This window comes from Populus trichocarpa, chromosome 6 (assembly GCF_000002775.5).
Source record: "Populus trichocarpa isolate Nisqually-1 chromosome 6, P.trichocarpa_v4.1, whole genome shotgun sequence".
Classification (NCBI taxonomy): Eukaryota; Viridiplantae; Streptophyta; class Magnoliopsida; order Malpighiales; family Salicaceae; genus Populus; species Populus trichocarpa.
Window position 1 is genome coordinate 22,824,329 of NC_037290.2, and position 13,812 is coordinate 22,838,140.

General features: G+C 32.0%; 2 protein-coding genes across 3 annotated transcripts; one reads left to right on the forward strand and one right to left on the reverse strand.

Moving 5' to 3' along the window:
- Positions 1–289: 289 nt before the first annotated feature.
- On the reverse strand, positions 290–5,330 carry LOC7462234 (omega-amidase, chloroplastic). Of its 2 annotated transcripts, XM_006381937.3 has the most exons (10): positions 5,024–5,327; positions 4,807–4,923; positions 4,364–4,588; positions 4,127–4,220; positions 3,295–3,369; positions 2,415–2,493; positions 2,102–2,117; positions 895–975; positions 730–812; positions 290–620 (listed from the first exon to the last, which is right to left on the reverse strand). In XM_006381937.3, the coding sequence occupies exons 1-10, from the start codon at positions 5,291–5,293 to the stop codon at positions 539–541; spliced, it is 1,122 nt and encodes a 373-aa protein (XP_006381999.1). In that variant the 5' UTR covers positions 5,294–5,327; the 3' UTR covers positions 290–538. The 2 variants fall into 2 exon arrangements, with proteins under 2 accessions (XP_006381999.1, XP_052310022.1); XM_052454062.1 differs by lacking the exons at positions 290–620; positions 730–812; positions 895–975; positions 2,102–2,117 and adding an exon at positions 2,147–2,332 and having other exon boundaries at positions 2,372–2,493; positions 5,024–5,330.
- A 5,777-nt stretch (positions 5,331–11,107) lies between these two features.
- LOC18100642 (uncharacterized) lies at positions 11,108–13,287 on the forward strand. Its single transcript, XM_024602817.2, has 6 exons — positions 11,108–11,695; positions 11,776–11,887; positions 12,072–12,259; positions 12,399–12,499; positions 12,639–12,788; positions 12,893–13,287. The coding sequence occupies exons 1-6, from the start codon at positions 11,203–11,205 to the stop codon at positions 13,031–13,033; spliced, it is 1,185 nt and encodes a 394-aa protein (XP_024458585.1). The 5' UTR covers positions 11,108–11,202; the 3' UTR covers positions 13,034–13,287.
- Positions 13,288–13,812: the final 525 nt, after the last annotated feature.

Consider the following 13,812-nt stretch of genomic DNA (forward strand, 5'->3'; position numbering starts at 1 on the left):
AATTGTATATCATTGAAGTGGGAAGGGATGAAGATTGGGAATGTCGACAATCGGAAGATAGGGAAGCAGCTACAGAGGATGAAGTTGAAACCGTGCATGTTCCTCCAAGTGGAGAATTGTAGGGATGGAGTGTCAGAAATGTCGACAGAGCGATCTAGCATTACAGCCATAGTGTTTTTGTTCAAACTGCAGCAAAATTATATGGGAATAATTTGTGCAAATCTATCCTCATTTCCTTTCCAATATCCACTTATCAGGGAAAATCAGGATAACCATCTACCTTCTCTAATTAAAACAAGGGCACAAACAGGGGAATTTATTCCTTTGAAATTTGCGAGTAGCGGTGTTTTTTGGGAATTATTTTGAACTTCCGGTCGTAACTTTTCTCCAATACAATTTCAAAGACGACATTGACGAGGTGAGGCCTCCAATAGTTTCCACTAAATAACTCGTTCCTGGAACTTTCATCTGTTTTAGCAGTCTTTTGATAATCACCAAGGCTCACTTTTCAGTCTCTGTAGCAGTCTTTCAGCGATTATTACGAGTCACTTTTCAGTCTCTGAACATCCACCAGCTGGTAAAGATCACCTCTTCGTTGCTTTGTCAAGGGGAGGTTTGTCCTGAATGTTTTTGACACAAGACAATAATATAAAGCGAAAAACAGCAAACGAAAATTAATCGGTAACATCTGGAAACAATGGGAATCTGCAATATTGGAAGGCACATCACCTTCTCACTTCAAGTAGTGAATAGTCAATCTCTGCTATAATTATGTCCTCCTCATGCTCAGTAGTGGCCAGAACTTCTCCAAACTGTAACTCATATAGTTTTTTTTGTGAATGGCTTAGTTGCAGAAATAGACCAATAGAATGAAGAAATGATGAAATTACTCACAGGTCCTACAAGAGTGGAATGGCCCCAGGCCACATAACCAGCTGCAACATCCCGAGCTGGCGAACAAGTTGCCACATATAGCTGTCATTTAGAAGTTACCATAAAAGAAGCACCTGTGAGAAACTCCAGACAGGTTTCTACAGAAAAACCAAACTCATGAAAACATGTAGTGTTGCATTGGAGAACTTGCAAATTCTTTCAGAAGGTTGGTTTCTGGCAATGAAGAAAATAGGTCGCAAAATGGTAGGAAATTCACATTTCGATACTAAAGCACAGTGCACATGCAGTCCTTATAAATGTTTCACTTTGTATATTTTTACACACAGACCAATATTGAAGCCAACAATCACTTGTACTAATAACATGAATCTCCTTTAAGTTTCTCACCCCTCATTTATGTTACTTTTAATCTTTCCAGGAACAACTAATACTGGAAAAGGAAAGAGCAGTTTAGGGGCCGCTTGGAATTGTGTTCCAAACAACGTTTCTAAAAAAACTGAATTTGTTTTTTGCTAAAAATTATTTTTTTTATATTGTTGGATCATTTTGATGAGCTGGTGTCAAAAATGATTTTTTTTAAAATGAAAAAAATACTATTTTAATGCATTTCCAAGCGAAAAGTATTTTGAAAAGCAACCGCTACCACACTCTCAAACACCACCTCAAACTGAAATAAGACTTATCTTCTAGGGCAATAGAGAGAACTGCCCAGAATAGCAATTACAAAATCTAATAATTACATGTACCTCAATCTCACTATAGTGAAGCCCCACATTTTACCACAAAGGCACAAACTAAGAGGTTGATGCAGTGACCAATTTAACCACTAGAAGGAGGGCATCATCCGATGATCATGTATTTACTGGCAGGGGAGCCAATGTTAGGTGAATTTGTAATTATGTTCTGGTTTTAAGAATGGTTTTTAAAAATCATCAGTTCATCATGTAAAATTGTCTTCTGTTTCTGTTCCTCTTAGGGGATGACTCATCCCCCCTCTTGTAAATAGTAAATACATGCTCTGTTTTACTTTTTAATTCAAAATAATCTTATTTTTTATCAAAAGGAGAGGGAGGGAGGGATAGAGAGAGAGAATTTGCATGCAAGGTATTGCTTCAACCTTTACAAGAACGCAAAAGTTCAAAATACTGATATTGAAACATTTGAAGCTCTATAATTTCCACATTAAAAAAGGTGTTTGATACATTACCTGATTATCCGCAGCCCTGTGAATGAAATGAGAAGGTAGTAATCAGCAAGATTCCCTAACCATAATCTAGAACTAAAAAATAGCAAACATCACACTCTTTTATGTTTCTATCATGAAGATCACTGGCTTATCAAAGAAGGGAGGACAGCTCTGAGAAGGGAAAGTTCAAAACTTCATGTTGGTTAAAAAGTCTAGAAATAAAGCATACAATAAAAATGTTTGGGGTACACGGGAATAATTCCAGATATACTCGACCATGTAAATAAAGCAGGAATAATTCCAGATATACTCGACCATGTAAATAAAGCAGTACCTTGCCCTCTGCAATAACTCCCAATGTAATGGTCCAGTGGTCATGTTGAATGCCCCAGGATAGCATATCAAATGAGCACCTGGTGCCAAAAGCAGTTACTGTCAGCATTCGGTCTATTTATAAACTCAACAATCAACATGATCAGCAGCATAAAAGTCTGACAATTGTGGGAAGGGCAAGAATTTTCAAAAAACTAGAAGCCTACACTACAACAGAGAAACGATGGATGATATTAAAGATGATACGATGGTTGATATTGAAGATGATACGAAGGATGATATTAAAGCTGAAAGCTTTACAGAATGCACCATACAAAGCTATGTAAATCCAAAATATGTCATATCTTTGACCGTCAATGGAAGTGCTGAAACAAGAGATATAATTGTAAAAGAACATGACAAATGTTACATTTAGGATAAGAAAAATTATTACACAGAACCTTAAGAGTGTGCTAGGCTTTTTCTCCCTGTTTGCTAAACTCAATAGATGCAAGAGATGTTGTGTAATAAAAGATGCCAATAGGTGCGTTGAGAAGCAAAATCTAATAAAACTGGAAGTAATGGTATGCTAGTATTATGACTAGATCTGATCCAAGACCTCTTAAGCACTTCTACATAGGACTTGATTTTAATGAAGTATTGTTACTGATTAGTGGAGGGAAGAAGGAGCTCGCAACTTACCCAGTATTACTAAAACAGAGGTTTCCTACAGTTGTAAGTAAATTAATAGATAGATATCATGAGTTCTATTACTAGTGGTCACTTATATGCTAACATAATCACCTAAATTATGCTACTTGCAACAAATATTCCATTATCAGCAGGCAGATCGACAAGAACAAGAAAAGTATGTTACTGGTCAACTGAAGGAAGAAACAAACCTCTTGCTGCATATATAATTGCCAGTTCCTGAAAACGAATATCATAGCAGATTCCTATACCAATACGACCAACTTCTGCAAGGCCCAATCCATGATTAACTTCCCAATCCCGAGAAAACAAAACAACAATAACAATAGGGTGTTTGTCTCAACTGAGAATGGAGGTGTGAAACAGATGAACAGGATCAACAAAAAACTTCAATATAAGAATTGCTACTGCACATTAAAAAAAGAGCAGCAATTTAATGGCTACTGCTATGTATTCTCATTTATCTGATGTTCTACAAACAAAAACATTATGTTGGAGACTTGCATTTCCAATAGGACTCCTGAGCAGCACTTGCTGTTCAAAAGGAACCACAATCCAGAATGAGATACTATGGGGTCATCAACTGAGTCATGAGCATGAACCAAATGATTTGAAGTGGTGGCCAAGCTGCGTTCAACAGTTTAATTGGAAAAGGTATTTGTGATGGGAATCTCAGGAGGCTAATCCACAAACAACATACCACAATTTTTTTCTTTCAATTATACATTTACAAGACCATTTGAAACCAAAGAGATATGACTTTGCACTATAGTTAGATCAGAAGTCAAACCAATCAAGAATACCCAAGGGATTCCAAGAATTCTAAACTTCATGAGCACAAGGGCATCTCAATGGAAACAATTGAAAACCAGAAAAGAAGTGCTCCAGAATGCAGTGTAAGAATCTTTGCCACTGAACCTCGACAAAGTTCTTTATCAGAATGTATATGCTATCTCAACAGGCACTTGAGAAAGGTGTAATAAATTCTCAGACTTGAAAATTGAATTTTAAGGAACAGAAAACCTGTGTCCACAATGGTCGGAGTCTCCCCTGCTGTTAGAGTCTTCGATTCTATAAAAGTGATCTTCCCAGGAATGTCAATATCAAAAAGGTGTATCTGCAGTTACACACAAACAATGACTTAAGAGATTGTCATCATGATCAAATAGCATCATACAACTGATCTGTATAATCACTATTCTCTGCCTGTATACTAAAGTGAAGTTTGAATTCAATATCTCATCATGCTTTTATGTGTACCTTCCGGTGCTTGGCTTTCAACTTTCCGTCACTATCAAAGACACAACATGTATTATACAGCCGGTCCCCAGAACGTTCTGGTATAGAGCCACCCACAATTGTGACCTTCAGAAGACCAGCAGCTTCAGAGAGCATGGCTGTAGAAGGAGACGCCTCACCACCTGCATCAATGTCCTCAGCATAAACTGGGAAACAATCATTCGAATACGGGCTATTCCATATTTCCTGTAATAAACACAACAAACCCACAGCATCAGTTGAAAAGTTTTCTACCAAACATGAAAGCCAGAATTTTCTGTCTTCAAAAAAAAAAAACCTCCATCTAACCACATTTATACATCAAAAACACTCCTTGAGTAATAAGAATCATGATTACATGATGATTACGAGGGCGTATAATTTAATTTAGCAATAAAAATACAAAGCTCAATGGGAAAGCTTACAGGCAACATAACAAGCTTGGCACCCTTTGCAGCAGCCTCTTCAATTGCTTTGCGAGCGTGCGCAATATTCCTCTCTTTATCAGCCGTCACCGATAACTGACACAGCCCAATCTTAAACTGCACATCGCATTAGATCACACAGCAAGCAAAAAAAGAAAAGAAAAGAAAAATCAATTACAGGAGTATGAAAATCAATAAATGAATCAAAAAATCGTGCCTTGGTGACAGGAGGAACGGGTAAGGGAAGAGCGGGAGGGGCTCTGGCTTGCTCGGGCATGAAAGAAGAAGCCATTATTGGAGTGTGGATTTGGGATTTCTGGTTGTGAGTGCTGTTGTTACGTGGTAGGAGAGAAGGGAAGTGGGTGTTTGATTTTGAGCGGAAAAGGGAAGAGGGTAAGCGAGATAAAGGGGAATGATTTAGATGGAGCTTCAGGCTCAGATTTTTTGAGCTCAAGAGTGTTGTCGTTGATGATATTGCTGACTTCATTTCACTCTCTCCCCTTCTTCGATTGATAGATGGCTACTTCCACTATTTTTATTTATTTTTTTATCCTTGTTGAAGAATTTGTTTTTCTCTTTTATTTTACACCCAGGTCACTTCTCGAGTTACGGACCAAAAATTTAAAATGATTTTTTTTATTTTAAACAATAAAAAAACAATTTATTTAATTCTTAAACTTGTGATTCTGGAATACAATTACTATATAATAAATAAATTTAAAGATAAATTTAAAATCAAATAAACACTTAAAATGAAGTTAAAAAAATTTAACAAAAACCTAATATTGAAAACTTAAATTGCAAAAAAGAGAGTTATACACATAACAAAAAACAAATTAACCATTAAATATTAGAATATATTATACAAATAGCAATATGAATATAAGAGCTCTTCATAATTTAATTTTTATAATTTCTTTAAATTATTTAATTAGTTATTGAAGTATAAAATTCAGTCTTTTGCTCATAATTTTTATGTGGTAAATATATTGATTAAATAATTATTTTGTTGTTGTTGTTTTAGAAAACCAAAAATAAATCTTGTTTAGAAATTCAAATATCTAATGAAATAAAAGTTTTAAAATTCACATTTTCTCTTTTATGTCATTTTTTTTAAAATATCCCTGGAAACACTAAAATAAAATTTAATTTTTAAACAAGAGAAAATAAGAAGATCGAAAACCTTAAAAAATAAAAAATAAAATATATTAAAAAATAAAAAAAATAGATTCAGGCACATAAAAAGGTTTGGATGCCCAGCATGCCTCGACCCTTGAAACAAAATCCACGCACGCAAGCCTTCTAGCTCAGACCTGTTTGTTTGGGCCATTTTAATTTCTTTTCTCTTATAACAGACAAGCCACCTATTTGCTCTGATTTTGTTTTTTAGAAAATAAATATGCAAACAAGTCATTTAATTTTCCATGATTCGGTAATTGTTGTGGTGGTTATAAATTCAAGTTCGATTATTTTTTATTTAAAAATTCAATTTCAATCTATTTTCATCTAAAAATACATAATAAAGACCTTTAGAACATCTAAAAATCCATTTATAAACCCACAAAACCTCTAAAATTGTTTAAAAACACAAAATCAAATCAAAAAATTCTTTTCTTTGTCAACTCTAATTTGTTTTTCTATTCAATATTAAGGTTGGAAACAACTCCTCTCATCTAATAAACCTATTGACACCAATATTGATGATTCTCATGGGCAAAATTGATGTCAATTAATGATTTTCTTTTTCTTCAACTGAAATCTTCTGACTTTCTCTTTCTCATTTCCTTGATATGGACTAAAATGTAAAAGAAATGAACTTTTAGAATAAATTTAAAATTATAAAAATTATAGAGAATATAGAGGTAGAAAAAGAAAAGTACGAGAAAAAGAACTTTCCCTTCATTTTATATTGGCCATGAGATTTCTTTTTGTTTTATACTTTGTTCTCTTTTTATTGAATTTTTCTTCTCTTAATAATTTTTGACAAATTGGACATTAAGGTTGGCATAAAATGATAAAATTAAAAAGAAAAAAAATATAAGGATTAAATTGAAAAAAAACCTCAATACTGTTTTATATTGCTGCAATATTTTAGCGAGGCATTTTAGTATATTAGGTGATTTCTCTGGATCAATGCAGATAAAATTAACAAAAAATTTTAATAAACTTTATAGATACAAGAAGATAGAGAAAAAGAAGAATGAAAATTTAAGAAAAATAATTTAATTTTTTTAAATTACATTTAAAGAGATTATTTATAATTATCTATTTTTTTCTTTTATCTCTTTTTACTATATAATTAATAGTATTTATACCTACGAACCAACGGAATAAACTTTATTATCCATCTTGTTATCATTCATGTTTGATGAGATCATATGTTTTTGTTATTGTATTTTTTTAGACCAGTTTTGTCTATCTAGAAAATTTTCATTTTGGTTTCTTTTAGAAAAGAAAATAGTAATTTAATTAATATTAAACAAAGTATAAATAAATTACTATTTTCATATTTTTCAAAGAAATTATATATTATTTGGAAAGATAATCGACAACACCAACAGGGTAAAATGATCTTTCAAGCAATAATTGGAACTTTTAATAATTTGAAAAAAAATTAAGATTTTTAAATATGAGCTATCCATATAAGAATTAATTGCATCTAATGCATATAAACGAGTCTAAGTCACCATATATCAACGAAAACAAAAGAGGATTGCACGACTAGTTTCACTAATGAAAATTTCAAAACCAGTAATAGACCATATATATATATATAAAAGGACCTAGCAATGAAATGACTCTTTTATCTTTTCCAAACAAAAACTAATACAGTTTTTTCATTTCATATTAATTAGAAATAAATTATTTTTCTCACATTTTTTTATTATGAATAAATGACTAAATTACTCTTAAAAAAATATATATTACACTAGTGTTTACGGGATTTTTTTCCTTTTATTTTTTTAAATAATAAAATAACTAAATTACTTTTAAAAGCAAATATTACTAAATTGGCTTTCAAAGGCTTTATTGTATTTTCGTTTTTATTTTTTGTTATAATCAAGTTGATTGATAAGAAATTAAATAATATGATAAATATATAAATATTATTTAATAAAAAGTGGCTCATGATTGGGTTGTGGCTGCTTCATCGAACAACACATTAGGGGGCTTTTGGCGACCAAAAAGTGGCTTTCAAAGAAATGTTTGAATCGTCTCGGCAACTTTTCCATCCATAGTCTCACGTATGTGGCAAACAAACCTCTGATTTAGGTTTGGTGTCCTTTTTCTTCTTTTCTCTCTCCTCCTTAATTTCTATGCTTTGCTTACCAAATTTTCAAAGCAACCCTTCAATTTATTTCTACTTGAGATTTTATTCATGTTCTTTTGATTACTATTTGTTTTATTTGAAATAATGTATAAAATTAATTTTTTTTCAATTTCATCCTCCTTTAATTTTTTATCCGTCAGATTTGGTCCCTATTATTTTGATTGCTATTTGTTTTATTTAAGATAATTATTAAAGTTTATTTTTTTATGATTTTATTCTTCTTCAATTTTTTTCATATTAAATTTGCCATTCATTTCTATTTTTTTACTTTGGTAAATTTCTTAAATTGATTTTTTTTATTTCATCCCTCAATATTAAATCGGTTAGGGATTGAGTTTTTTGATTGAGCCCTGATCTAGAATTTAACAGGTTGCGAGTTTTGGAGATAAACTCAAGTTGAAGAGATTCGATAGGGTATACTTGTTTTTATTCCTTTTTTTTTAAGCTTAATCTTTTCAGTTTTACCCTTCATATTTATTTAATTAAAGATTGAGTTCTGTTTTTTCTTTCTTTTTTTCTATAGGGTTTTCACTTATTTTAAAAATAATTTGGGTTATCTCAAGTTTTTTTATTTATTTTTCTTTGTTAAATTGAGTTTTTTTAAAAGAAATCTTGCTTTTTGAGTTATTCCTCTTATGGTGCTTGTGATCTCTTTTAGTATTGTCATACAGCTTTTTACAACGACGTTAGAATCATTTTAATGAGCTCTTTCTGGCAGTGAGCTATGTTCATGACACAGTAATGATGGGTTTCCAACGAGTTTTTCTTTCTTCTCCTCATGATATTGATAACTCATTTTTTATAATTAATTATTGTCCTTTATTTTTGCTTTATTTACTGTCAATTTTTTTTATAATCATATTATTAAATTAATCGAGTTTAATGAACTAGACTAGACTAAGTCAATGACCTGAGTTTCAGATTTTTTTTGCTTAATTAAAAACACTAGTTTTGCCTGAATATTCTATTTATCACTCAATGAAAATTTTATCTTGACTCAAAGCATAGCGCATACAACCTATCTAATAAGATGTAGATCTAAAAAAAAGATAAGAAATTTAATATATATTAAATTGTATTAAAATTAATAGTATGTTATAGAACTATGTGACCGACTTTAAATTTAATTATTCGATCACACGTAGAAAAATAGTAAAACCTAATTCAAGTAGTTTTTTTCATATAAACCAAAAGGGACATTTTAGTTTGGTACTAGACCGTTTTTCATGGCAGTTCGGATAAAAAAAATTAAAGATAAAAAAAAATATTCAAAAATTATTAATGTATTTTCTAGTAGAACAAAATTAAATTATATTGGGATAGATATAACATAACTTAGTCTACTTTGCACATAAAAAAACAACCTGGACAACTGATAAAAATATAGTTTGACTAAAAATAATAATCAAGATGACATTTTAAAAAAAATATTAAAACGACAATATATTAGATCGACTCAAATCAACTTAGGTTGACCTGTTAAATCCGCTATCCAGGTCATGAGACCCAAATAACTCAAAGGAAAACATATCATTTTTTATTAAAAATAATTCTCAATCAACCCAATCCTGAAAGATAAAATTGAAAATAAAATTTAACAAAAACAATGAGTGAAGTCAATCTGGATTAACCTGTCAAACTTGTGTCATAAGACCGGGATAATCCTATAGAAAAAAAACAAATTATAAAGTTCAATTTCAACCCAATGTTGAATTTTGAAATAAAAATAGAATCAATTAAAAAAATAACATAAAAAATCAATTGAATCAACCGACCAAACTCGTGACTCGAGTAATGAGACCGAGATAACCTCATAAAACGCATGCCAAAACAATTTATTTAGCCTAATTTCCAATCAACCTAATATTTAAAGATAAAATTAGATAAACTCAATTAAAAAAGATTAAAAAAAACTCGAGTCAACATGTTTAACCTATGACCTGGATCATAAAACCATGATAATCTCATAGAAAACAAATTAAAAAAAATATATGTAGCCCAATTTTCAATAAACACAATATTGAGAGTTAAACTAAAAAAATTAAAAAAAAATAACCCAAGTCAATTGAGATTAATTTGTCAAACTTGGGCTAGTAGATCGCGATAACTCTATAAAAAAAAATAAAGTCTAATTTCCAATCAACATGATGTTAAAGGATAGAGTTAAAAAAATATATTCAATTAAAAAATTTAGAAAAAATGATGATGATGAATTGTTTTGTTTTTGTGTTTTAAAAGTGTTTTTTAAATTAAAATTGTTTCATTTTTTTTTTTACTTTAAAATAATTGTTGTTTTGGTGTTTCCATATTGTTTTGATGTATTGATATCAAAAATAATTTTTTAAAATAAAAAAAAATATTATTTTAATATATTTTTATGTTAAAAAATATTTTAAAAAATAAACTATACTGTTAAACACTCCAGAGTGATTGGATGTGTATCTACGAGAGAAAAAAACAGTAGTGACTATTTTCACATAATAAACATTTATACATTATAAAAACTATAATTATAAAGTGTTTTAAATAAACTATAATCAATTTTGAGTTGTTAAGAAATTGATAAACTTTATTTTGTTAAATTATTTTCTTGAGAATTTTTTTTTTTTAAAAAAATCCACTCACCTAATGAATAGGAGTCATGGAATCAAAGAGTAAGGATTAAATTATATAACATATGTGTTATTTATTTCATTAATTAAGTTAAGAGGTTGATTTAATGGTTGAGAAGATTTATTTTTTTAGTTCGAACTTTAGAAACAATACTTGGGAGAATTCATTAAATTTAAATATAACACATGACGTGTCGTATGCATTTTGCAATTAAACCTACTGTTCAACGGAGGGATTTAAAACCCAACCGTCATGAACCCACAACGGTCATTAACTGCCACTCGCGCCCCCCCTGAAATCTCCTTCAAATGCAAGAACTTCCTCGGGAAAATCTTCATATTCCATTATCTTCTTCTTCATCAAGCACCAGACGTGTCTGGTGCTTGATCTCTCTTAAAAAAGAAAGAAAAACCACCGATTACTTGTTTATGTAGTGTTGTATTGATTGATCAATGGCAGATCCTCGGTCCGTCGTACCCTACCATGACCCGTATGACAGCCCTATTGACTATGAACATCTAAATTTCATGAATGATGCAAATCCAAGCCTTGCAGGTTTATCCTCTGACAATGAACCTACCCCAGCAATTCCTGAATCATTCAGTGGCAGTGCAAATGCCAATGCAAACATTTTGGATCCTAATAACCCATATGAGGATCCAATGGCTTGGAATTTTTATTATGAAAATCTTAGAGTGCAATCTCATGAGGCTGGTCCGTCACATCAGAATCAGGGACAAAGTTCTTTTGGACCAATTCCTTATGCACCATTTCCTAACGCGTCATTTCCCAACGCATCATTTCCTGATGGACAAACTTCAAATGCATCTGGAAGAAGTGAAGAGATTTTCCTTGATGGGAGGAATATTGCTGTTTGGCCACCTGAACCAGTCCCTTTTCAATGCACTTGCTGTCAAGTTCTAAGAGAAATAATCCACACTGATGGTGTGTTTTACATAGCATTTCTTTCTCTCTTCTTTTTTTTTTTTTTTTCTTGTAAAGTTTACCTATTCCTGTGGTGGCAGGAAACTATACTACAAAACTTGAGATACATGGGAGAATGGGTATCATCTGTCATGCTATTCTTGAGAACCGGGATCATGTCAAGGCAATTCATCCTCAATATTATATGTTTGAGTAAGTTTTATTAGTCTAGTTTAGTTGTTTTTCGTTTCATCTGATTTAGAGAAGTGTGTGATTGATGAGATGCAATGCAATTAAAACTGTGGGATAAAAGAAAACTAGCACTTGATAGTGTTTTGATTATGAGTCACTTTCTGAAATTGTAAACGCCGTGCACGTGGTTTCATACATTTTGCAGTTTCTGCAAGAAAAGCTTGGAGAATGTGAAGGAATTTCTGCAGAAGTATTGCGATGACAGAAGGCAGGCAGGCTTCATTATGGTCCAAGATCCACACTCATTCTTCTATGAAGCCCTTTGTGTTGGATACGAGTGGACGGACGATTTGCATTTTGATGAATTTCACGATCCATCCCCACCAAATTCAGGTTAGTATTTCTCTGCATGAACTAGACTCCACATAATAATACGTTTATTTACTGTTGCAATTGCAAACTCCTTAGATTTTTCTTAACATTACGAGGAGAATTGAATTTTTTTCTTTTTTGTACATGTCAATATCACGAGACTTGCAAGCTGGAACTTTAACAGGGGAACGACAAGCAACGAATCATGGAGAGGGAGAGATTGAGACAGAGAGAACGACTCGAAGCAATCTTGCACTACAGGTTCTAGTTACTATCTTCATCCACAATAAAGGAATCTTGCATTCGCATTGCAATAAAAGGATAGATGAAAACAATTAAGTCCTTATATTGTTTATTAGTACTAATTGAGTAATTTTTATGGGGTTGTGGGTTCATGCAGAGGGAAAGAGCAGGAAGGTTGACACTGGATGACTTTAGACAGTATTTCCATCTCCCTATAGAAGATGCAGCGAGGAGGTTGCACTTGTGTCCCACTGTAGTGAAGAAGATATGCCGGAAATTCGGGATGACTCGATGGCCACACAGAAAGGTCTGCATGCCTTGGTCCTTAAGTTTTTATCCTCCTTGTTCTTCGCCATAACTTTTCATATCATTGAATATTCTTTCCATTTTTTTTCTCTTGGTTACATATAGATCAAAAGCATCCATAGGCAATTAACAGATCTCCAAGTACTCTTAAATTCGAACGATGCAGAAGAAAGGGTACGTGCACAAGTAGAAATCATGAGGCTTCAAGAAGAAATAAGAAATGCTTGTTCTGGGTCCGCTGGATGATATTGTTATGTGCATAACATGCGTGTTCATATTAGACAAGCAAGCTAGTTAATTAAGTTATTTTTTTTATTTAATTTTTCTCCTAGGATTGTGAAATGCTGAGTAGAGGAGGCATTTGAATTTAATTTGTCATGGCAGTACTGAGACACTTCTTGATCAGAGATCGAGGAGATTTTGTTGATTGTGATTTTATTTTGTGGCTGTAATCTATAATGCACTAGCAAAATATTTATCAATAGCTATCCTTTTGCTTTCTTCTGATCTTTGATTTATCATGCTAGGAGCTTACGAGGAAGTACTAGAAATGTCCATTCTGGTTTTTTAAAGAATCACTAGGCAGAAACATGTATGCGAAATATGTCTTCTCTTGTCTAATCTTATTGCCCTTGCACCATATCAGATCTCACAAAGTGAATGAGACCAGAGTAAAAAGTCGACAAAATCTCTCATTTCCAATGTCTTTGTATCGCAAACTCATTCATTGGCAAAGTTTCTTGCAACAGTTGAGCCAGCTTTTATATGTTTTCTCTGATGAGGAAGGTGGTGATAGGTGGATGCACCTGTAGGCTTAGTAAATCAATAGAGACGGCCTTCATGGCATTATCATAATAGAAAATAAAAGAATATTTACACAAATGGCATAGGAAAACACATGTGATGGTACGTGAAAACCTAAAATTAAATTGACCACATCGGAGTTTTCTTAATTGTACAGTAACGGCTGCAAAATGCTAAGACTTTTGAGAAATTTATAATCTCATACTCTGAATATAAGTTTT

Excerpts from the sequence above, each read along its gene's own strand:
- LOC7462234 (XM_006381937.3), bottom strand. The coding sequence starts at position 5,293 with ATGAAGTCAGCAATATCATCAACGACAACACTCTTGAGCTCAAAAAAT. Across the intron at positions 4,589-4,806 it reads CCAAGCTTGTTATGTTGCCT|GAAATATGGAATAGCCCGTA; the intron begins GTAAGCTTTCCC and ends TGTTTATTACAG. Across the intron at positions 3,370-4,126 it reads TCCGACCATTGTGGACACAG|AAGTTGGTCGTATTGGTATA; the intron begins GTTTTCTGTTCC and ends TGGGCCTTGCAG.
- LOC18100642 (XM_024602817.2), top strand. The coding sequence starts at position 11,203 with ATGGCAGATCCTCGGTCCGTCGTACCCTACCATGACCCGTATGACAGC. Across the intron at positions 11,696-11,775 it reads AGAAATAATCCACACTGATG|GAAACTATACTACAAAACTT; the intron begins GTGTGTTTTACA and ends CTGTGGTGGCAG. Across the intron at positions 12,789-12,892 it reads CTCGATGGCCACACAGAAAG|ATCAAAAGCATCCATAGGCA; the intron begins GTCTGCATGCCT and ends GGTTACATATAG.